Source organism: Morus notabilis, unplaced genomic scaffold, assembly GCF_000414095.1.
Source record: "Morus notabilis unplaced genomic scaffold, ASM41409v2 Scaffold388, whole genome shotgun sequence".
Classification (NCBI taxonomy): domain Eukaryota; kingdom Viridiplantae; phylum Streptophyta; class Magnoliopsida; order Rosales; family Moraceae; genus Morus; species Morus notabilis.
The window spans coordinates 621991-645405 of record NW_010362833.1 but is presented as its reverse complement, the minus strand read 5'-3'; the positions used below and the strand labels follow the sequence as shown (position 1 = coordinate 645405).

Genomic DNA, 23415 nt, shown 5'->3' with positions numbered 1-23415 from the left:
TTTTCGGGAATATACCTCATGGAATGGACACCCCGTGATACATAAGAACAACTTTTTGTAAATATAAACATTTGCTGATTTAATATAGAGAGAGAGTACAAATGAAATATATATCATGCACGAAACTAGTCCCACAACCAGTTTAAAACCGGAATGGTGTGGGACCCTGCATGCCCATACAGTTCAAATATGACTTTCTGATACTAAGAATTACGCTGGAATAGCAATTCTGCTAAAATCATCAATGCCGATTCACATCTGCCTGACAAAACTTTGTTGTGCATTACACTGAATTTTGGTCCACCACCTTTTCTTTCTTCCAAGTAATCCATTTGGTTACCACTTACTATACCACCAAACTAGCACCACCAAGACCCCTTTCTCCCTTTCGTTGGTGTCCAATTATTGGTATACTATATTATTAATGAAATTGTGAGATAGAAGATTTGTCAAACTTTGGAGAAGTCGTAGTTTTAATGGGTGCCCAGATATCTGCACCATTACTACGAGCAACTCCAAGAGTAGATGACACAGGAACAAGACACAAACCCCTGCTTCTCAAGCTGTACGGCTCTAGTTCCTGAAAATAAAAATAATAAATCAAATTCCCTCATTCATAGCTGACAAGGTTTGACAAATTATGGTCTCATTAAATGGCACTTGGGTTTATAAAAAAAAAAAAATATATATATATATATATGTGTGTTTTTTCACAATAGGTAGGTACACCACTTGCATGGATGCTGATCTCATATTAAACTTGTGGGGTCACAAAACACTATCCAATTCTATGTGTTATCATTAGATGTCTCCATTAAGGGACGCATTGGTTGAGAAGTCAAAGTGTTGAGATACAATCAATCAATTTCAAGTTCATGGGATCTTCAGTTGCCATTTATGAAGGTAATCGAATATTTCATCTTGATCTAAAGTCCAAACTAAAACTTTACCTGCATCTTATTTGTGGGTGTGCTTTGGAGGTATGGAGCACTTAACACCTAAAGGCACCAAAAAGACAAAAAAACGCGATTAGAACAAGGGCAAAACTGCACTTCTAGTCCGCAAATAAAAAACTGGTAAGAAAAAAGGTTACTTTACTGATTCAACTCGTGCATAGAAACGAGGCCAAACCTTAACTTGTTCATGAAGGAATTGTATGTATTCCATTGCCTCCAGAAGGACAGAAGCTGTATCAGTCTGCGGGGAAAGCACATGAAACAATGGCCCGGGTCAAGAAAAATAGATTTTGAAATTGATACATTATAAAATCGGGATCTTTCTTTTTTATTATTCGATATATTTACCTTTCCATATGGTGACACCAACTGTTGTAGAGCTACAATCTTTGCCCCGAGGTTCTCTTTTCTCTCCTAAATGCCAGACAAAGTAAGAAAAATAAGCAATTCGCAAACCGCGCATGATAATACATAAATATATATATATATATATATATCCACCCCCAAAGGGTAAAATGTACAAGAGAGTGATTAAGGGAACTTTGAGTAACAACAACTGCATAACTGTCTAATATTTTTAGAAATTTGCAACTGCACAGACTCATTAAAAATAATTGCCACAAGAAGCATCATCCTTCCAAGGCCTTTTCTCCAAAACAAACACTATCCAAGGTGAATTATTAAGTGCCAAGGGACATAGAGACTTAAAAAAATAAAATTAAAAAAAAAGATATTTCTAACACTTCAAAACAGAATGAAAAGCTACTCTTGGTCCAAGATGTGTGAGTGCGATATCCAGAAACAAAAAAGTTTTTTAAAATGGAGAAATAAGAGAACGAAAGAGTAAATACCTTAGTGGAGATAGATAAATCCGGCTTATGTCGCTTGGATGCAAGAGAGGTGAAGCTGCTTTGGTCGACAGAGCAGGGGCTCCTTTTTTGTTCTGTCATCTTTCTCACATCTATCCCTTCTTCCCCCTATTTTAACATTGAAAAAAGAATCACCTAAGAAACTCAATAGAAAACTCAATTTAAGTAAATATTTGCAGAATACATCTCATAATCATATTATCCGAACAAGCCAGTCGTATAATTAAGCATACACCTCCATCATAATATTGGCATTAGAGGATATCTTCATACAAGGAAGGAAAAAAGTAATAGACATTAAAGCATTAAGCAAAAAGCTCCCACAAGTATCCATATATTAATGGTCTATATTATTAGCCAATGCCATGGATCAGTTCCAAAACTAAAACGAATTGACACTCTCAATAGTTAATTATACTCCTAAAACTGTTGTCATCTTGCTTTTGACATGATTTGACAAAAATCAAACACACTACATGCATGATGAGCTGAAAACAAGCCTTACTAGAAATACAGAAATGACTCGATTTCAAACTGTTTTGATGTCTGCACTCTACCATGATTCTAAATTCGAGGTAATACAGATCTAAACCAAGAAAATGCAACCAAATAGCACGTTCCTAGAAACAGTTAGTCATGGAAAATCATCCAACTGGTCTAAGTTGCCGGAAGCCAACCGTGTGCGATATCCGAAGGAATAAAATAACAAGAACGGTTGACCAACTTGTGATCTTGATCTTGACAATAGAAGCATCCAAGAAAGAACAACTCCTTATAGTTCAAATAACAAGAAGTTTTCAATGCAATTTTGTTCTCATATACCTTAAGAGAATCAAAATATTTTAGTCCACCACAAAGGATAAGCGTGCAAAAACTCGTGATATTAATCTTTGTTTGACAATGTTTTCTGTGATAAACAAAAGGACATGCGCTGTTCTGGGGTCAGCGGCTAATCCTTCATTCAGTTCACTACTTAGAATACTCATTTAATATTAAGCACAAAATTAAATGATCTTGCCAACAACTGCATAATTACAAAATAATATCACTCAATTATTAATAATTTGTAGGCACACAAAAGGACAATTGGTCCGTGAATCAATGAAACAACACAAAGACCTACTTATATTACAATACTTATTTTTTAATTAAAAAATGCATGGATTTGCTACAGTAGGCAGTCCTTTGGAATGGACTAAAGGTAATCTTTAATTAATTAATCCACTGACATCAACTATCCAACCAGACGAGTATAATAAAATGGGGTTTTGGTATATCAAAGAAAACAAAGATTTTTTTTTTAAGCATACTATTATTCTTTACCAAACATCACATTAGATTAGATTAGCAAAAACACATCACATTAGATTAGTATCATAAATCACAAAAACTAAAAATTAAAAATTAAAAATTTTTCTATGAAGAGTAAATGGGAACAAACTAAAAAAATTGAAATAAATTGGTGGGTCCAGATTAGAAATCTACCATGAATGCATGAAATGAACAACCCATAAACACAATCTTTCACCTCACTTTCATTTAATGTCCTAGAATATTTTTGTACTGGTACAAACTAGCACAGGACTTTTGTACATTTTTTCATACTAGTACATAGCATGCATACATACATAGCAATATATTTTGTATATTTCCTAAAAAAAATAGATATATAGGATTAATATAAAAACAAGGAAAAAGGTGAAGGAAAACAAATTAATCGTACTAGGACACGAGTGTTATGTTATGAAAGAAAAAGAACAAATAATGCCATAGAGCAAGAGAGATTTCTGATAAAAGTGACCAATAAAATCCCAACTATACTAAAACATTAAAAAAAAAAAAAAAAAAAAAAGCAGTGGTACAAAAAGATGAACTTTCCATTTCAAAAAAAAAAAAAAGAAAAGAAAAGATGAACTTTATTTCCTCCAAAAAAGAAAAAAGATGATTTCTTTCACATTGATAAAAACAATTCCATATGGATAAAGAGCAAAACCACCAAAAAGAAATTGGCAATACAAAATATATATATATATATATATATATGAATTTCTTCAATTCTTCTATACAAAAAGTACTCACCGAGAATTTAGTTCCTGCATTACAAAGAGAGCTCACAATCATCTATGGAAGTTCTTTCTTAAGCCAAAATCTCCAAAACCCACTTCCCAAAATCACCGAAGCTTATTGAAGAGTCGGTTTACGGTTAAATAACGACCGACGCAGTTACGAAAAATCTCTTCTTTCCTTGTCTCTCTGTTAGTTTCGGAAACTTTTTTTTTTTTTTTGGGTTTCTGAAGTTCTAGGAAGTATCTCACTTTTCCAAGTTGGGAGCTTTTTATACACACGAACTTTGAGCAATTAGGTATTTATTCAGCGAAGAAGAAAATCATCAGAAGTTTAGTGGTTCAATTCAATCCATGAACATGCAAAACGGAAAAAGAAAAACAAAAACTCGGAGTTCAGCATAACTAGAAAATGGGTGTCCGAGAAAGTTTCAGAGTGAGAAAACGAAAGAGAGAGAGAGAGCGAGAGAGAGAGTGTGTGTGTGGAAACTGGGAAGGGGAGGGGGCAAAGGGATTTTAAAAGTGCTTTTATAAAGTGAAAATGGAAATGCTGGACAAGGAAATTTTCTCAAAACAAAAATAGAATACTATTTCCTTTTCCTTTTGTTGGTTTTTTATTTTTTTAAATGAATAAGAATTATAATTTGACAGCTAATATCCAGCCAGAGAGAAAAGAAGTCAGAAAGTGGTTAATTTAACCTAAGATGAAGTCATTTTTCTAACCATGGTTGAGTCATGGATTCTATTTTTTGCTTGGCTTTGTTTATGTTAAGCACTTTTTAATAGGCGTAAAAATTACAAAATTCCTAAGTGAAATCCAATTTTAAATTATCAATAATCAATAATGACAAAAACATCCCTTCATATGGTTAATTGATTAGAAAAGTTCCAATCTTGTCATCGAGTCCCATTTATAAAAATTAAATGGGAAAAAATAAAAAATAAAAGCCACTCAAAATAATAAAAAAATATTATTTATATAATTCAATTAAAAAATAAATAATTATCATTTAATTTATTAATAAAAGAATAAAAAATACGATATCAACTAATCATTTAAAATGACTTAAATAATAGACATGCATTAAACCATAATAAATCATATATTTTTTTTAAATTTAAATATCAATATTAACTTTATAATTGGCACAAAAATAAATTAGTAACAATAAAGTGCATTATCCAATATTAAATTTACTCTCCGTCTTATACCAATTTAGGAATGGCAAATTGTATGAGTAAGAAATGACCGGACACAATTAGGCCTCAACAAGTCCCGTTTGGTTGGAGGATTCGTTCTCTGATTCGAATCATGGTTCATGGTTCGTTATAGTATTTTCTCTTACAAAAAACACACGTAAATCGAAAATGATTCTAATCTATGAACCAAACGGGTAATTACAAAACATAAAACAGATATTGGTGGGTTGATAAAAAAGAAGAACTATAACCCAAGCAACCTAATTAGTGAAAGATAATAAGATGATTTATAACGGTCACTAATCCGTCAATTACAACTAAATCAAGAGAAATTTATAAAAATAATCATTATTTTTCATCATCTTATTATTTGCGTTAAAAATATTTTGGTAGACTATAAAATATATTTTAATAGAAAACAAAAAATATCCTACCAAAAAATATATTCTAATATAATATAAAAAATACCTTACATAAATGTTAAATTTAAAATTGATGTCATAAATAAAATAGTGTTGTTATTTTCATGGCATTTTAAAAAAAAAAATTCCTAAATCGAATATATGAGTTATATAGCTAGCAAGGCCATTAATTTACGAATTTCCATGCCAAACAAATAAAAATATTGAACACGTGGATACATACTTGTGCGAATAATACGTGTTATGCAGGTTAATCTTAAATTGTATGTAGATCTTAAACTCATCCGCTTATTATATGTATTATATGAATTCCAAAATATGGACGCAAAAAATAAACGCTAATACAAATCCATTTAATATTTCATATTGTTTTTAAGTCGTCGCCTAATTCCTAAAAGTTTTTTATGTACTAAAAAATGTTCAATTTTTTTTTAATGCACTCAAAATGTCCAATTTTGAGGCTTAGAATAGAATCTTTGGCCTTTATAGTAAAAACCAACAACTAATTTCTAATAATACTGTTGGTCTATGGACTACTTGTGGTCTTAACTTTTTCCTTATTATTTAGAAAACTTATATATGATATTGTCGTTAGGGACACAAGAGGTTCAAACTGTTACGAAAAATCCTTGTTAGGACTCATAAACAGAAAATAAATAGTTAAAAGAAGGGACTCGTGATAATTAAGCTTGGTTAGCTCTTATACCAAGAAAGAGTAACGCATAAATGTCTATCAACAATTCTAGGAAAAATGTCTATGAATCAACATATGAATGTTATCCTATAAGTATGAATTATTACTTAAAATTCATCTCTAGAGAATTCATATTTCCTCACATAAGTTATAGGATATTTTTCATGCAGAACTAATAAATTTGATTTATTGATCATTAGTTAGACAATTTCTTCTATAACCACCCCCATTTTAGAAGTTGGAATTTAATGATCAAATAGATAGTAAACAGTTACGAAGATCAAGAACAAGAAGAATATCAGCTCAGAATTCTCTAATGAAGCTATGGTATTAATTTAATTTATTGTTTTTCTTGTTAAACGAGAAGCTAGAAAAAAGTATTATGCAAATCTATGTAGAAGCAACAAAAACTTGGTAGTGTTAGGCCCCGTTCACTTCACCGATTCGAGTTTAGAATTCGAGTTTTACTACAGTAAAAAGCTCTCAGAAACAGTCACATCTAACTTTTTTACTACAGTAAAAAGCTTTAACATAAAGTCACATTTCAACGCGAATTAAAAACTCGAATCAGCGAACTAAACGGGCCCTAACTTGGTTTTCATGCCCTCGCTCAAAAAAAAAAAAAAAATATATATATATATATATATATATTCATATATCATACTCTAACTTTAAAAAGTTATGGCTCGTGGTGGATGCTTATCTTTTTAACGTTTTTAAGTTGTGTAAATTAAAGCTGAGATATATTTTGGGAATTAAAACAAGTGTAGAGTGTTTGTTTTTGGTGTTTTGTATATATGCTTCTTTCTTTTCAAAAGTGAAGATATAATTAAAAAGAAAAAAAAAAAAAAGAGATCAGTTGCGCCATTAGAACTAGAAATCGTGCTTTTGTTAGCTTTTCAAACTGGGAAAAAGAAGTACGTTGTTTCTTTGTCGCTCGAAGCTAATCTTTTAGTGCCCTTTGCATGCAAAAAGGATTCCGCTACCAAGAATGAGAATTGAGAATGGATTCAAAAAATGAAAAAAAAAAAAAAAAAAGAAGAGGAGAGAGAGAGTTTTTGGTTTGATAATGTATGTTTCTGATTATTAAATTTGATAAAAATAACATCAAAATGAAAAACATGTAAAATTATTTTTGACGTAGATTTTATGGTTCAAAAACAACACTTATATAATTACCGTGTTTTTGTGCATATATATATATATATATATACACACACACACACACACACACAACACACTAACATGATATTCTCGTTGTTTTATTGTATTATGAGTTGCTTTGTTTGTCTTTGCAGCATAAGAGCTCAAACAATACTTTTTTGCATGAACAGTTTTTTAATATTTTTTAGCAAGTTATTTGTATGTATAATCATTAAAATATATATATATATATATTTTCTAATTTTTTGGAGCGTTATGAAAATCTAATCCAGAATACACAATATTGATATATTCTTTGAATCCTATCAAATAATAGTCTTTAAACAATGTAAAAATATTTATGCATTAGGGAATAGTCATCAATGAATGAATCAATAAGGAAAATAACACACACATCAAAAGGAAAAATATGGCTATAGGTTTCCATTCTAAGTGATAAGTCTAATCTCAAATCTGAATGATAAACAAATTAAGCCACAAAAGATTGCAGTTTAATGTAATAAATTAAATACTAAACCAACAAATAAAATTACCATATGCATATATATGTCGTATTTGGACATTGTGTCATCGATATTATTATATATATATATATATATTTGTGTCGTACCAAATCCAAAAACAATATGAAGTTGAATGTTAGTATCGTTTTGAGATCTATATAAATAATCTAAATTCCTATCAGATTCTCATATCTACCACCCCAAACGCGGCTTGCGTAGGGGCTAAAAGTTAAGAAAAAAGTCATAAACATAGAAAGCGAAATGGACCTGAATAATTTGCTGTCTGTCTGTTATTGTAAATGTTCAGTCACATTCAAAATCTTAATATTAAAATAATAAACAGAAGAAGAAAAACTATATAAAAAGGAAAGAAGAGTGCGTATTTGTGTAGTAGGGATTAAAAAAAAAAAGAAAATTATCTAGTTCTAGCTCTTCTGTGTCTAAAAAAAAATAGCACTACAAATAATAGAAATCTCCTTTTTCTTTTCATGAAAGTCTTTATACAGAAATTTTATAACATAGTTCGTACTGTCACACAACGACACGTGATTTAGAGTTTCATCAGTAAAATAAAATAAAAAAGAATAAATTTCATTAGCGAGACTAGAACTAACAGTAGTAATCTCTACCAATAACTCTCAATAGTGGTGGTATAACAACAAAAAGACGATTTAATATGATCAATTCCATTTGTTTGTAATAGGATTGAAATTATATCTCTATCGCATTGTCGAATGTATTTTGGACGTTTTAAATGCTAATTGATAACAACTTTTCCTTACATTTTTTATATGATCCCACTAGATTATTAATGCCTCTTTCATTTTACCGATTCGAGTTTTCAGTTTTAAATTTTTACAGTAAAAAATTCTCAAAAAATGTCATATCTAATTTTTTTATTACAGTAAAAAATTTTAAAAAATTATTACATCTCAACTCGAATTCGTAAAATGAACGAGGTCGAATCTATAAAGTGAACGAGATTAAGTGACGGTTGCATGATATCATTGATTTGTTTTTTATTTTTTGAAAAATTTGTAATAAACTACACGTGATATTGTGACTCGCAATTCCAAGAGAACACGTAAGTAAAGACAGAGATACAATAATAACAAGAATTTTGTATTATATAACATCCGATATATATATATATAATCTGAATAGGGCGGGAATTCGCTGTCGGAGCAGTTTTCTGACCTTTCTCTACTCAGGTGATCGCTTCCCGATAACCCGGTCCCACATTCCTTCTTCCACCGTCAGTAGGCCGGCGCGTTGCTCGACACGCGTCGTTGCAAAGAGGGAGCGTGTGATTAGGATTGGCGGATTGAGGGAGAGATTTAGGGAGGGAAAGAAGAGTGTTTAGTGTGGGGCCCAAGTGGAAGGGAGGGTACTGAACGTAGGTTGGACCGTGCGAGGAAAAAGTCGAGAGAATTTTTTGTTTTTTTTGTTTTTTTTGTTTTTTGGTGTAAAAGAACGTGGGACCCACACGGTTTTGTACTCTTGTCTACTTATGCCTCCGAGACTCCGACTATCCTATAAACCCACTCTCCCATCTCCAATTACGTATCACCATTGTCTTTGTTTTTGTTTTTTCTAATTTTTGTTCAAAAATAGACCTCCGTTACGGTCCCACGGCTAATTCGGTCCCACCATAATAACATATAAAATGATATTTATTTAACGTAATACAAATATTATTTAGAATAACATGAATTTATTTAACTTAATACAGATATTAGAAAAATATAACACTAAATTTAACTATCTCATACTATTGTTACACTTTAATTTGACTATTTAACATAATACGAATGTAATAATAACCGGAGATAATTAATTATTTTAGTGTCTCACATTTTTAACGTGAGTGTTGCATGAAATAAATATCATGTAATGTGTTCACTTTTATATGTTACGATGATGAGATTGTTCCACTGGTGGGATCGTAAATATTTACAAATTTATCAACTATGGCTAATTAGTAAACTTAGATTAGATATCATATTTAGACTATTCGACTAATTATGATTATGATTTCAAACACCGGCAATCACGACTTTTACTTCCGTTCTTCAATTACTAATAGTTTACAAATTTAGACTTATGCAATTATACAGATATGAGTATTAATTATCTGTTAATTTACCCAAGAGCTTATTAACAATACATCTACAACAATTATTCAAGTTTACTTTACTTAATTGTTTTATATTATAGTATAGAACAGGGTTAATTAAGCTGGGTGGTTGATCAGTCCACTCTGATTGTTTACTTTTAAGGCATATTTAGCATTGGTTTGAATTTCACTACAATTGAAAAGCCACCGGGGATTGTGGCACAAAACATGGACTTTTATTTCTCTCTTTTTATCGTGTGTGATGGAAAGGAAAACGACATCAAATCTAAGTTTTGAGTGGTCCAAGATTCATCACTGGTCATTATATTATACTTTACTAACAAATTACGCGTATGATTTTAGGGTTTCTAGTTTAATACCATTGGTATTTATCATAAGTTCCTCATCAATTAACAGGACATTGTTTTTATCATATTAAACACTAAAAATTCCCACTTGATAAATTAGATGGCCATAAAATAAATACACACAACTCTTAACAATCTATTAAAAATGATATATTCAGATTAATAACAATGTACATTCAGTTCCCTAATATTATTTTATGAGAAAAGAAATATCTATTTTTGGATGAGTTCAAGACTAAAGAAACTTTCATAATCTTCTATTCTATGTCATAACCGTGTTTAACAATGTACGATTAGGAACGGTTGTTAATAATAATAATATTATTAAATAAACGTTTTGACGAAGAACAATATACATTCAATTTACCACCATTATTTTATAGGAAAGGAACTTCATAATCTTCTGCTTCTTCCTAAACTACAACTAAAACATAATTAAATTAGTCTCTAATCTCGGGGGTCGGTGGCGTTCAACTGAGTTTGTGTGCGTAGTCAAATTAACTGCTGAAACTAATTTAGCAAATAGGAAAAAATCAGCAATCACGGGGAAGCAAAGATTAAAGAATATGGATTAATATTGGTTTAGATTGTTCTGTGATCTAATTATAAATTGTAAGTTGGCCTAATTAATTAACTATTTTTCTTGAGTGTGTTTCACTTTGACTAGCCCCTTTTCAAGGGATATATACAAGGACTACAACAATAATTCACACAAAATATCACAATCACTTAAAAACAATTTAAAAGTTACGTTAAGGCCATAATATTCATTAATAAGCGTCCAAGCAATGTCAGTATCAATCAAATAAGAAATACATGCATAGACTTCAAGGCAATTTTGGAGTGCTCATTTTTTTTTTTTTTTTTTTTTTTCAATTACTATATAATAACTTTAAATTTTAAATTTTGTCATTTGATTACACCAACAACTTTAAATTTTGTCAAGACAAACTCTCTTCTTCTCTTTTCCTTTCCTTTCAAGACTTTAACAAAAATCACCAATATCTTTTCATGGCTGTTTAATAAAGTCAAAGCTGTCAGCTAAATTAAGTATCCTTTTTCAATATTCTACAAGTAGAGAAAATTTTTTTTTTTATATCCTAAGAAAATGAATATTTACACGGACACAATTTATGTTTAATTTGTGTTTTGGTAAATGTGTAATACAATTGAGAGCCAATTCATCATTTATTTATTTATTTATTTTAACTTGAAGGTGCGAGAATTTGAACTCTAAACCTCATAGACTTACCGCTGTACTAAAAATGTAACATCCAATTGGTCAATTTTATTTGGATATTATTTGGGAAAAGTAAGGTATGCATATAACAAAGCAGAACGGACATAAATTTATCAAAGAAAAAAAAAAAAAAAAAAAAAAAAAAAAAAAAACAGTTCATATAATTTAATGCGGTTGGTTAATAATGTCAAAGGTAGATAGGATTGGAGAATTCTCTCAGAAAGGCTTCTTGAAGGTGCAAAATCATTGTCAAATGCACAGGCCTTTTCACAAAGAAAACAACCTACCCTTATTTGATCTTTTGTTCCCACTTTACATTTGATAATAATGGTGATAAAGACAACTTTACCCAATTCCACTATTTTAATCAAATCTTTTTTTGACGATTCAAACAGAAATAGAAAAAGAAAATACCGAACTCCCTCATCCTAAAATGTATACTTATTGTTAATTAATTGTCTTTTCAATTAATACATTGGAAAATTTTGCACCTCTCTTTTCACTCATGACAAGATTTGCAGCAAGATTACGTTGTTGCTTTATTCTTGTCGGAAGATATTTTGGAATTCTTTTTCTTAAATGGATCACAAAGATAGTTTTATTCATTATTTATTAAAAATCAGGGGAATTATTGTCCGAGGGTAAGTTTCATGTCATGTGTGTGAGTTTGCCTTGATGTTTATCACCACCGTGAGTTTTAAAACCGTAATATGACATCAAAATCACATCCAACATATTATAATATGTGAAATTTATGAAACATGCGAAAGGTTTTTTAAATTATGGTCTAAAACAGTTTATATTATATTATAAACAACAGGGTATTTTTTGTACACTATAGTATATTATGTCTCCAGCTAATGTTCTTGTTTTCTTTCTCTGATTAGCTGAAAGTTGTTGGGCATCTTCAACGTAAAACAACAAGAACTAAACATTCTTGTGAACATAATATATATATATATATAGACACACACACACACATGATCGCTAGGCCTAGGCCTATGGTCCTATGAATAGTATCATGATTCGGTTACAAACATTATGCACGCGAGAAAAGAACTTTTTCTTTAATAAGGTATGAAAGATAAAAAAGAGGTTTAACCTAACAATTATTGTCCAATTAGCCAGTTTGTCACATGCTTTGAATAAATGCTTACAGGCGTAATTTAGTTCAATTTACTAACTTCATCACCAAGTAGTTGTTCCAAAATGGAGAATAAGAAAAGAGAAAGAACTCCAAAATGAAATAGGGATCAATTTTCTTGTTACTTCAATTATTGCCCTTGCTCCTCTCTAGTGGGAGAGCAAAGATTTTTAAGTATTTCTTAAACATTCCTTACCTTTTTATTTTTTTTTTCTTTCCAGTTACGTACTAACTCAGGAGGGGCAGAAAGAACACAAAATAAAGAGGAATGTTATAGGGCACATTTCCTAATTTTCTATGATTTTGATCATATGCACGTTTACAACAAAACGCTATATGCTAGGGCCCATAATAAAAAGCCATAATAAAAAGAAGCAAAATTCTCTCAAATTTGGTTAATCAATATATATATGTGTGTGTATTTTAATCAAAACAGTTGATGGGTCAAACCCAATTCAGTATGATTGTAACATTGTTATGGCTTATTTAGTTCATTGATTCGAATTTTTAATTCGAGTTGAGATATGACTTTATGTAAGAGTTTTTTACTGTAACAAAAAAGTTAAATGTGACTATTTCTAAGAGCTTTTTACTGTAGTAAAACTCGAATTCTAAACTCGAATCGGTAAAATGAACGGGACTTTAGTTAATCTCAAATCAATTAGGATAAACTCAAAACAACTTCCTTGATCTTACCTTTACAAACTCTATGTACTTGCACGAAAATCTCTTCGTCACAAAGCAAAGCATACACAGTTTTTAGATCATAATTTTCTACAAATCAACAAACTAATCGTGATTATCATCACCGGTGATGCATAACATCGTCAGATAATGGAGAAAAGTTCAATCTCCCAAGCTACTGATATAAGTTGTAGCAATGTTAGGCCATGTTACTGCAATATGTCTAGGCCAAGATGCCAATACAATACTTGCACGAGTATAGTATGTACTAGAAGTGAAGAACATTAGAACTTTCTTCAGATGTTATATGAGGATCATTAAATAATAATAAAAAGCTCTTTTAGGAATTCAAAATTCAAATTTACATTTGCTGTCAGTTTCTTATGTAGTAGCTTCAGGAAATACAAAAGATCTCTTTTTTCCCTCCACGTAGTTAGGAGTGGAAAAGCTACAAGATTAGGTATGTACTGCTTCTTTCTTTTTTTTCTTTTTTTTTTTTTTTTTTTTTTTTTTTTTTAAGGTGAAGCAACTTGGGAAATGTAACAAGAAAATTGCTTGCCTGCGAAAAGCACAAAGGGTTCACTCTTTGTCATGGAAAGTGCTTTAACCGATTGCTAGCGATATCTCCTAAACCTAAAACGATACAAGAAATCAAACAGTTAGAGAGAGAGCAAATAAGAAGACAAGTTTCTAAATGAGACTGCAAAGCTTCATTAACGTTGAACAACTTATGAATTACATCTTGTTGGAAAGTAGGAAATTTTCCCAAGAATGAACCAAGACATTTCGCAAATATAACCCAAGTTCAATAAACAGAAAAATTCAGAGATAAGACAGCTGAGCAAAAATTCTGAGGTAAGATAGGTGAGCAAAGATAATGTAACTATTAGGTCACTAGGAATAGCCCAAGAGGCAGGTCATACCTGTCTCCGTCTCCGGCTTTGTATGATAAACCACGACCGCGACATCACGTAGCATGGCAATAGAAAACCAGCAAGTTGAAGAAGTGAAACCTGAAACTGGTGACAAAGATTAGTTCTTTGGTGTCTGCTAACCATATCAAAGAGGAGTTCATGGCTCCTGTTCCTTCGTCTATCTAATGCCAAATCATAAATGGTTAGTAGAAATATTTAGCAAATACGAAAAATGAATATATTCTAATGCATACATTGAAGGTTGATGGTCCCTGCACCAACCCAGCAAATCTTGCTATCGTCAAAGTTTGTCGTATGACCAAAACTATGAGCAACTGAACATATAAGCTAAACTAATTAGCTTGGAAATGCAAAATAAATGTCGATAACTTTTATGTTGTGTTTGTTTGCTTACTGTTATAACAGCAATAGAGCATACACAAGCAATGCCACTAGAATTTTCATCAGTATAATCCTCATATTCTGCTTGAAGCAGGCGATGTTCGGCAGCAGCTAGAGCTAAAAGATGAGACTCGCGGAGATCAAGATGGGATCCCCATTGCCTGATTACCAAGGAGAGATCAGAGGCCAGAGACCCATTGTTAGATAAATACAAACGCAGGTGTTTATAGAGCCATCTGTGAATTGAATACACAGATCAATTAGCAAATTAACATCTTCTTAGTGCATGTTTAGTTGTCACGAATCCCCTTTCCCATCTATTTATGTGCTTACTAAAAAATATGAGGAAAGCTAATTCGGTGGCATTCTCATAATATAGGAAATAATACAAGAGGATAAAATGAGGAAAGCCAATTTTAAGGTATAGGATTGTATTATTTCCTTGCAATTAGAGTAAACCAAAAAATTTACCCTTGTAGCCTTACTACATTTTAACTAATAGTTTATGCGCATAACGATATTTTAGTACTTAAGCTATAAGGATTCCTGCTCGTTATGTGATCCTGATACAGATACTAGAAAGAGAATTGGATTGTTCCTAATTACATTTTGTAATAGGTAAGTAAACAAACTAAAGGAAATCAATGACCCCCTTCTTATTCCTTTCTTTCCTTTCCAATAACTTTCCCTTTCTCATTACGTTCCATTACAAATTGGTAAACACTACACACCCTAAATGGACACAAGCAAGGACGATCCGTTTCTCCTTTTGGGATCGGATGGCGGGGGTGGTTTAAAGAGTGTATTTTCTTCCTTAAATGTGCATCATGTACATGTTCAGTGACAGTTCAGACCTTATTCTGATAGTGAATGGTACACGATTTAATGGAAGAAAAGGTAGAACAGAAATAGGATCAAACGTATCCTTACAATAGCTAAAGGTAAAGGATGTTAATAGGCTTCTTGGTGCTATATGCAAACTAAGAAACATCTTTTTGAGATATACTTTAACATCAAGAACAACATCACATCCAAAAGATGAAGAAGCTATTTGGTAATTTCTACCTGATATCAATTGTCATTACATCACTGCTCCTAGCTGGTGGAAGAGAATAATTTGGTGAAAAAACCTATTTGACAGTAAAGAAAAGGTAAATGGAAAAATTCATACTTATAGATATCCCAAGTTCAAGAGATACAATATATCTTGTCTTGGTTTATAAAAAAAAAAAAAAAAAAAAAAAAAAGCACGAACCTGGTTGCAGATTTCACAGGTTATGTCACCCTTTTTATTGCACCACCTCTGTATGCATCTCCTGTGAGCAAACTACATGCCAGCATTTTTCATTTTTGAGAGATTGAGAGAAAGGGAAAAAGAATCAATAAATATGCTCTCTCATAACCAAAACAAGTCAAACCAATAATATATATATGCTAAAAACCCATATAGAAAAATGACCAAAAAAAAAAAGTTTGGAACTTTTTTATTTTTGGATAAATGAGAAAAACCCAGAAAGCAAAAAGACCTTGAGAGTGCCATTGCAGGCACAAGGAGCCTCCATGGAATGAACTTCATCTTCTTCCTGGCAAACTCTACACTCCACAATCTCTTTAGCCTTGTTCTTGTTCTTAGACTTCTTTTCAAGAGCATTAAAATTCCCAGCGATGCCTGTACTGGTTGACCTTGACTCATCACCGTCAACGTCATCATCTGAGGTTGATGATGGTCTCTGATCAGAGTCTCCGTTTATGATTCCTCCATTATTAACTAAGTCAACGCAGGTTGAGTTGGGTATTAGAACTCGGTCAACGCACACCATGAAGTTGTCCACCATCTTCTTCAACCCGCTCACTCACTCACTCTTTCTTTTCTCTCTCTCTCTCTCTCTCTCTCTCTCTCTGAGAACAGGGGAAGAGAGAGAAAGAGTGGGGGTGTTTATGTTTTAAAAAAGGTGGCAGCCTTGTTATGGCGGAATTTACGAAACACACCTCCACTATCTTTTTTTTTTTTGTTTTGTTTTGTTTGGAACATCTTGAGAAATTGTTATTCTTCATTTCTACCGTTTAGTTTATATATTTAAAATTATTTTCACTTTATGTGTATTTTTTATGAAAAAAATATTATATAAAATAATAAATTATAATTTAAAATCAGAAACGAATATAAAAAATAAACTTCCGGATTAAGAAAAAATTTATTTATTGAAAGATGAAAGTGCCGAGTAACAAGAAGTTCAAGGGCATAGTGGTAAAAATATATATAATAAAAGTAACTACAACAGAAAGGGTTGGATGTGATTCGAGCAGAATCCATCTTGCTCTCCAACTAAAACCCCAAAATTTCGTAAATTCACATATTCAAATTTCCTATCTCAGGATTCAAAATAGATCATAACAATAACAAGCCTTTTATTTTATCTAAAATTTATCCAAGGAAAAAATTCATTTGGCAATTGCAAGCTCTTTCTTTTTTTCTTTCCCTCTTCTTTCTTTTATTCTTTTGTGCCTTAATGAAACACTTGTACGGTAATGTTAAAAGGAGTTTGTTTGTAATAGAGTATGCTAAAACAAACTATGATTCCCATCATTGCATAAAAAATAAAAAAGCCACTAGTTCTCCTACAACAGACAACAGAGACAGGGCGAAATTAACAAATTAATTAAGAAAGATAATACCTATTGCTGCCGCGAAAGTTAACCTTCTTGGCACAAATGTACAATTTAATACTATAAACATATAATTTAGTTACAAAAACACAAGACCAATCTGTCCTTATTGAATTAATCACAGATTAGCTCCTATCTTGTTGCGTTACAGAGGGGGTGAAAGAGCCCTTGTCAGTCTCAACGCCACAAGTATTTGACTTGATGTATGTACGGGCCGTCGCCAACATGAGTTCCACCTCTTTCTTGTACTACACATTCAGTAACCATAAATATTCCGTCATTTTCGACAAAAAATGTTGAAACAACTTGATGCAGAAAAACACGCGAGTAAAACGAACAGGATTTCAATCCACCGATTAATCAAAATTATATTCCTACCTCGTTTACGGCACCTGCCTTTATCTTGGATTGCATCACACACCATTTTTTAAAATGTGCCCCTACAAACAAGTTAAAGAAGAAAAGCAACGATTAACCAATATGCTTTGAGAAGATGATGAAGTAATCGAACATTTCAACTGTATCCTGTTGCTCCCATTTCCGAAAGATTTAGAAACGGCCTTAAGAGGTGTTTGCGAGGAACGGAGAACATACCATCTTGACTTGCAAGTTCAGCTTGCATTGTGACAAAAAAGATGGAAACTTTTTCCATGGATATGGAATTGAAAATGCGAGAAAACTGGAAACTTACCCACTTTTATATCCAAAGTACATGAGTTTTCAGCATTGGTCTCCAAATTCCACCTACAGTGTATCTATGGGGCACAACAACTTAAAGTTATATTTGTGTAGAAAGGAAGATAGCAATAAAGACACTGATCAATGTTAGTCTAATTCAGCATAAAGATACAATAAGGAACTACTTGTACTCTTTTTGCCATAATGGAACAATTTGGTCTAGTTAATTATTTCTTTCTATTTTTTTTAAGGAAAACGAGGTGTTGCTGCAAGAATGTAAACAAGTTTTAATCAAAAGCTACTTTGAGCTGAACTAAGGTTCTGCAATGCCCATGGCATAGTCCTTTAGCGGACATTTCTCTACTCTAATTTTATAATAAAAATTTTACTGGAATAATTAATATTATATCGGGAAACAACATAATTTACAAGTGATCTCATTAAGACCTTTCCTTTTTGGAGCAAAACCATGGGTGGATGAAAATAGAAGATAAATCTCAAATTTCCAATCCTCCCATCCATCCAAGCGACAATTGCATAAACATGAAGATGCTTCAAGTCCGAAATGTTATAGATATATAAATTAATCACCTCTAAATTCATGTCTAAGGACTGCATAGTTACGTCATTGAAATTACAATATATCCAGTTAGTTTTTAAACATATCCTTCATTAATCTTTAAACGTACATGCCCTTAATGGACATAAGATCTAACAGCTAATTTAACATTCCATCCGTTTGGATAGGGCAAATGGATGGGGTGGAAAATGACAAAGTAGGCAGTTTTCAGCAACCTTAAGAAAGAAAACAAACCGAAAAGAAAAAAAAAAAAAAGAATGAAGTGCAAAAGAAATTTCATACCTCAAAATAGGACCCAAATGGAACATCATGCGCCTGTTGCACAGTTTCAAATACCTACAAGAAGAGACAAACTTTAACAAAGTACTATAGATATAGATTAAACAAAACTCAAAAACAGCGCGATCTAGCAAGGACGGTATCAGTATGATGATCTAATTACCAGCTTTTTCTTGTCACTTGATAAAACAGCATGCTGATACTCTGTCATGGCTGTGTCTGGGGGGCACATGGGACTTGTACAAAGGGATCTAAATTTTATTTCTCTGACTTGGCCATCGTATTCATCTGCAGGATGCCACTGGCCCATCTGAAAACAGCAAAACAGTTGGCATGTATTTCAGATCAAAAGACATATTGCATGGAAAACTTTGCCTCATTTTCAGGGTCAAAAGCTAAAACAATATACATCCAGCTTAACCCAAAACAACGATTAACAACCAGGTTTTTGTTGGCATCAAATTATGGTCCCTGAGGTACGCCGGGGGCCTGGAATCCATGCAACTATGAAAATTAGATAATTCTTTGAGCAGCAGTCCAATAATCTAAGCTCTTACTGGGACATCAACATCAACTGTAATACCTTTTCCTTCCCCAAAGAACTAAGTTCTAATTAATCAACCACATCTTTAAACTTGAAATGCAGACAATAGTTCAGTTTTTTAGGTGAGACCAACACGAAGCATTATATGAGACACAATCGTGACATCCAGTGAATATAGGCAAAGTAGTAGCAATTAAGTATGTGAGAGCATTCAAAGCTGTTTTAGTACTTACAGTGAGATTAGTGTCTTTTCGAGCTGAGCGATATTCATTTGTAAAAGTTGAATTATCGCTCAACAATAAGTTAAAGAAGTTCTCAGCTGTGCAAGGGAAAACATCCTGGGAAAAAAACTTATAACTTGTTAGGAAAGAGCGACATGCTTACGAAATTAGATGCTAAAGATAAATGAAACAGAAGATGCGTACATTATATATATTAGTCAATGCTTCATCTTTAATAAAAGCTTGAAGTTTGCCAGTTTTTGGAACAATATCTTCGGGAATATCAGTTTCACTTCTACTCCCTCTGATAGAACTGCTATGTGCACGCAATGCTGACTCTACACTCTCCTGTAGAGGAAAAAAGAAGCATATTATAAGTCATTTCTCGTCCTTTGATATATAGCTGCGAAAAATATAGAATGCAAGTCAACCTTCTTCTCAGCCTCTAGCCTTGCATGGAAACTCTTTACTGCACGCAGTAAAGCTCTTAATGCATGATTCCTGTTCCAAAATGATGCAAATTTATATCTGACTCTACCTGAAGATGAAAATTGTGACACACATGCAGATTAACAAGTTAATTCTCACTTATGAAAACAAAAGGAAGAACGTTATATTATTTCTTTTTTCATGATCAGAACCGGTCACTAACCATCAGGACTTCCTAGAGGAGGTACACCATGCCCACCAGCACCCATCCGCAAAATGATTGTTACAGCAGGATTGATGAATGCATGCTGACTCCTCCTAATCTTCATAACAGCCAAAAGAAAATCTGGTAATTCAACAAAAATATTTTATCTTTGTGAGAGAGAGAGAGAGAGAGAAAGAGAACCTCATGAATATCTTCAACTGGTATAACCACCTGAAAAATTATATAAAAAACACCATTGGTGAGCAAATGATACAAATGACTACCACGAATGTAAATAATGCGCGCGGATCATTAATTTACATCCATTATGTGTAATGTTGATGGATGCATATAGACAGTTGCATATTACGCCATAATATTCCACATCAACTTTCAAAATCTAATTTTGACATCTATTCTTGATTGATATGTACTTGATGTCACACCATTAAAATCCTTAGGTCAGTTTCATTGCATTCCTCATATAAGGACAAGACAACACAAATATTTGGCAGTGGCTCACACTAGGGAAAAGAATAATAAGCTCACCTTCATTTGCTTAGAGAACACATTCGAATGGAAACAAATGTGCCATGAAGACACATACATACGACCGTGATACAAGAAAGATCTCTCCAGTGCACAAGAATAACTATGATCAACAACCTGAAAAAGATACTCCAAAGAATGAAACAGATTCAAATAAACAAATGTTTCTCGTTGTTCAGACTTCCACAGATAGACATACAAGAAAAGAGTTTCATTCAACTCACTTCATATGGAGGGAGATCAAATATTGTTTGAAGGGGCCCTGGCTTTTGATGAACCACTGTGGGCCCTGGCAAGGGAATCCTAGGCTTAGCTCCACTATAGCCATTCATAACCCTAAGAGTTTCGTAGCAACTCAGTAATTACGGATGTAATAAACAGTAACATATGTATGTTTCCTATTTATAAGGAAAGGTCATAACTTGCTAGAAGTCTACCTGGAAGAATTTACGGGCAGTTTGAGTGTTTTAATGTGAAGACAAACCTGGAAAGCAAATACCATTTACGTATACATTTACATTTCAATAGAAGAATGAAGAGTGAATCACAAAAAAGTCCAATACCAATAGAAAGAAATAATGTACAAAGAACAAATACCTGCCCAGATGGACTATCCAGGGTATACCATACTGCTCCTGTTTGACCCTCGTTTTCAACTGAAACAGTAACTGAGCCAAGCACAGCGCTTTTCCAAATTATATCCCAATCATAAATCGTCACATTAATCTGGAATGATGGAAAAAAGCTACGACTTATATAAAAAACAAGAATTGAACCAGAGCCAATCATTACATTAGAGTTCAAGTTCCAATTGTATATATGCATTAATGTCAAGGTTCGAGTTTAAAAAAGCTCCTTTCAAGCCAAATATAGAAGTGATGTAATTATTCAAAAATTGATCATACAACAAAAATCTAGGTGCTGATACCTGGACAGGAAGTTCATCAACTGAAAAATTAAACTCCTCTCCCCACATGGGATTTCTTGAACCAGGGACCATTGAACTACATTAGCAACAATTTTAAAATTGCATCAGGTTAAGAGATACATTACATATATAGGATATTTAATAGCCGAATAGAGACCTAAATGGTAGATAGAAGTGAGCACAGAATTCTTTAAGTTTTCGAACCGGCTAGCTAAAGATAGCTTAACAAGAAATCTAAACCTCCAAGGTAAATTGGTTCCCAAGCATCATCAAACATTTTAAAAAGTGCCCAAAAACAAACAATTGGATATACAATCAGTGACCTGAATCGCTTTTCTGTACCACAAGTAATGACAGCATATGGATCCGACGTGCCATTAATGTTCGCACCAATTAGATTCTTAGCAGCCAACAATTCCAACTGGAAAGCATCAGTAAACAAAAGCACAAGTGAATCCACAATGTTGCTCTCTCTCTCTCTCTCTCTGCTTAGGTACAAGAAAAACTAATCATTTTCAGAATTCGTATATTATATATAGCAAACATTGAAGCACCAAACATGTTTGTGTTGGGATCATTTCTTGAATTTTATTTTTTGTTTTTGAGAATAATCATACCTTCATTAAATATGCAGAATTTGTCTGAAGATCACCCCTCAGTTCGTATGTCTACAAAAATAAGGGCAGAACTGCATGTCAAAACAAGCTAGAATTTATTTCACAAAACGAAGTAAAAATCTCTTCTTTTCTACAATAGGACATAATTCAAGAAAATTCTCCATTAATATCGTAAATATTTTAACAAAGAAAACATTTAGCCAATTATGATCGACAATAATCATAAGAAACGCGCAAAATTTTCATATGAGCAAACAAGAAAGGTCTTGCATTGACCTTCAGAGAAAAACACGAACATTCAAACACACACAAAAAAAAAAAGATTCAAAATTTCAATACACGAAACAAATTAGACAAAAGAAAGAGTAGAAATTGACATTGTTTTTGGCATCACCGGCAACAGCAGAAGCAGCCGAATCGCCGGCGTCGGCATCACCGCCGAGTCTGAGGGCGAAAAACCAGTAGGTGAGGATCACGAAAACGGACGCGGTGAGGGAGACCTTGATCTCCCACCACGACGGCACGAGGAAATCCAGCAACGCCGTGTCGATCATCGTCGTCATCATCATGGCCATGGATTCCGGCAAAGAGAATCGGAAAATTGGATCAGATTGGGGAAAGGCCAGAGGAATGTGGAGTAGGATTTTGGGGGTTTCGTAAAGCCATGGCAACGCTGAATTTGAAGAAGGAGAAGAAGAAGAAGAAAACAACCGTCTCGGCGGCAGACAGAGAAAGAGTCAAAGGTTGGACCGTTGGAGCGTTGGAGGGGAAATGAGAAAAGCAGAAATTGGGACAAAAAATGTTATTGGCTTTTTATTCCCATACTACCCTCCTTTTGTTTGGTAAATAACGAAGATACTATACGAAAATGTCGGCAATTAAAAGGGCATTTCTGTAAGAGAGAGTGGGAACTTGTAGAATAACGCTTTCAAGATTTTACGAATCCTCCCGGGATTTAGCGTCCTCTTTTTAATAGTTT

At 32.7% G+C, this 23415-nt stretch overlaps 3 protein-coding genes across 7 annotated transcripts; all 3 read right to left on the bottom strand.

Moving 5' to 3' along the window:
• Positions 1–52: 52 nt before the first annotated feature.
• Positions 53–4372, bottom strand: LOC21403305 (transcription factor bHLH153). 2 transcript variants are annotated; one of them, XM_010103087.2, is made up of 6 exons: positions 3905–4372; positions 1808–1933; positions 1305–1370; positions 1132–1197; positions 951–998; positions 53–580 (listed from the first exon to the last, which is right to left on the bottom strand). In XM_010103087.2, the coding sequence occupies exons 1-6, from the start codon at positions 3944–3946 to the stop codon at positions 422–424; spliced, it is 507 nt and encodes a 168-aa protein (XP_010101389.2). In that variant the 5' UTR covers positions 3947–4372; the 3' UTR covers positions 53–421. The 2 variants fall into 2 exon arrangements, with proteins under 2 accessions (XP_010101389.2, XP_024024634.1); XM_024168866.1 differs by having other exon boundaries at positions 1138–1197.
• A 9538-nt stretch (positions 4373–13910) lies between these two features.
• Positions 13911–16635, bottom strand: LOC21403304 (E3 ubiquitin-protein ligase MARCH8). Of its 3 annotated transcripts, none has more exons than XM_024168871.1 (7): positions 16266–16635; positions 15995–16066; positions 15805–15869; positions 14753–14900; positions 14592–14672; positions 14347–14442; positions 13911–14056 (listed from the first exon to the last, which is right to left on the bottom strand). In XM_024168871.1, exons 1-7 carry the CDS (start codon positions 16572–16574, stop codon positions 14051–14053), a joined length of 777 nt encoding a protein of 258 aa, XP_024024639.1. In that variant the 5' UTR covers positions 16575–16635; the 3' UTR covers positions 13911–14050. The 3 variants fall into 3 exon arrangements, with proteins under 3 accessions (XP_024024639.1, XP_024024640.1, XP_024024641.1); XM_024168872.1 differs by having other exon boundaries at positions 14347–14436; XM_024168873.1 differs by lacking the exon at positions 14592–14672.
• A 587-nt stretch (positions 16636–17222) lies between these two features.
• On the bottom strand, positions 17223–23259 carry LOC21403303 (BAG-associated GRAM protein 1). Of its 2 annotated transcripts, XM_024168845.1 has the most exons (18): positions 22814–23259; positions 22437–22487; positions 22143–22240; positions 21820–21895; positions 21489–21617; positions 21329–21375; positions 21116–21227; positions 20892–21008; positions 20544–20573; positions 20361–20460; positions 20140–20246; positions 19913–20056; positions 19721–19825; positions 19107–19253; positions 18947–19000; positions 18098–18161; positions 17785–17846; positions 17223–17654 (listed from the first exon to the last, which is right to left on the bottom strand). In XM_024168845.1, exons 1-18 carry the CDS (start codon positions 23009–23011, stop codon positions 17532–17534), a joined length of 1764 nt encoding a protein of 587 aa, XP_024024613.1. In that variant the 5' UTR covers positions 23012–23259; the 3' UTR covers positions 17223–17531. The 2 variants fall into 2 exon arrangements, with proteins under 2 accessions (XP_024024613.1, XP_024024614.1); XM_024168846.1 differs by lacking the exons at positions 21116–21227; positions 21329–21375 and having other exon boundaries at positions 22814–23258.
• Between the last annotated feature and the right edge of the window lie 156 nt (positions 23260–23415).

Coding starts and splice junctions, on each gene's coding strand:
- LOC21403305 (XM_010103087.2), bottom strand. CDS start 3,946: ATGATTGTGAGCTCTCTTTGTAATGCAGGAACTAAATTCTCG. Junction 1,934..3,904: donor ATGCAGGAACTAAATTCTCG/GTGAGTACTTTT, acceptor ATGTTAAAATAG/GGGGAAGAAGGGATAGATGT. Junction 999..1,131: donor TCCTTCATGAACAAGTTAAG/GTTTGGCCTCGT, acceptor TGGTGCCTTTAG/GTGTTAAGTGCTCCATACCT.
- LOC21403304 (XM_024168871.1), bottom strand. CDS start 16,574: ATGGTGGACAACTTCATGGTGTGCGTTGACCGAGTTCTAATACCCAAC. Junction 15,870..15,994: donor CCTGTGAAATCTGCAACCAG/GTTCGTGCTTTT, acceptor ACTGTCAAATAG/GTTTTTTCACCAAATTATTC. Junction 14,673..14,752: donor GCTCTATTGCTGTTATAACA/GTAAGCAAACAA, acceptor TTATATGTTCAG/TTGCTCATAGTTTTGGTCAT.
- LOC21403303 (XM_024168845.1), bottom strand. CDS start 23,011: ATGGCCATGATGATGACGACGATGATCGACACGGCGTTGCTGGATTTC. Junction 21,896..22,142: donor GGTACAGAAAAGCGATTCAG/GTCACTGATTGT, acceptor TTGCTAATGTAG/TTCAATGGTCCCTGGTTCAA. Junction 17,655..17,784: donor AGGCAGGTGCCGTAAACGAG/GTAGGAATATAA, acceptor CTGAATGTGTAG/TACAAGAAAGAGGTGGAACT.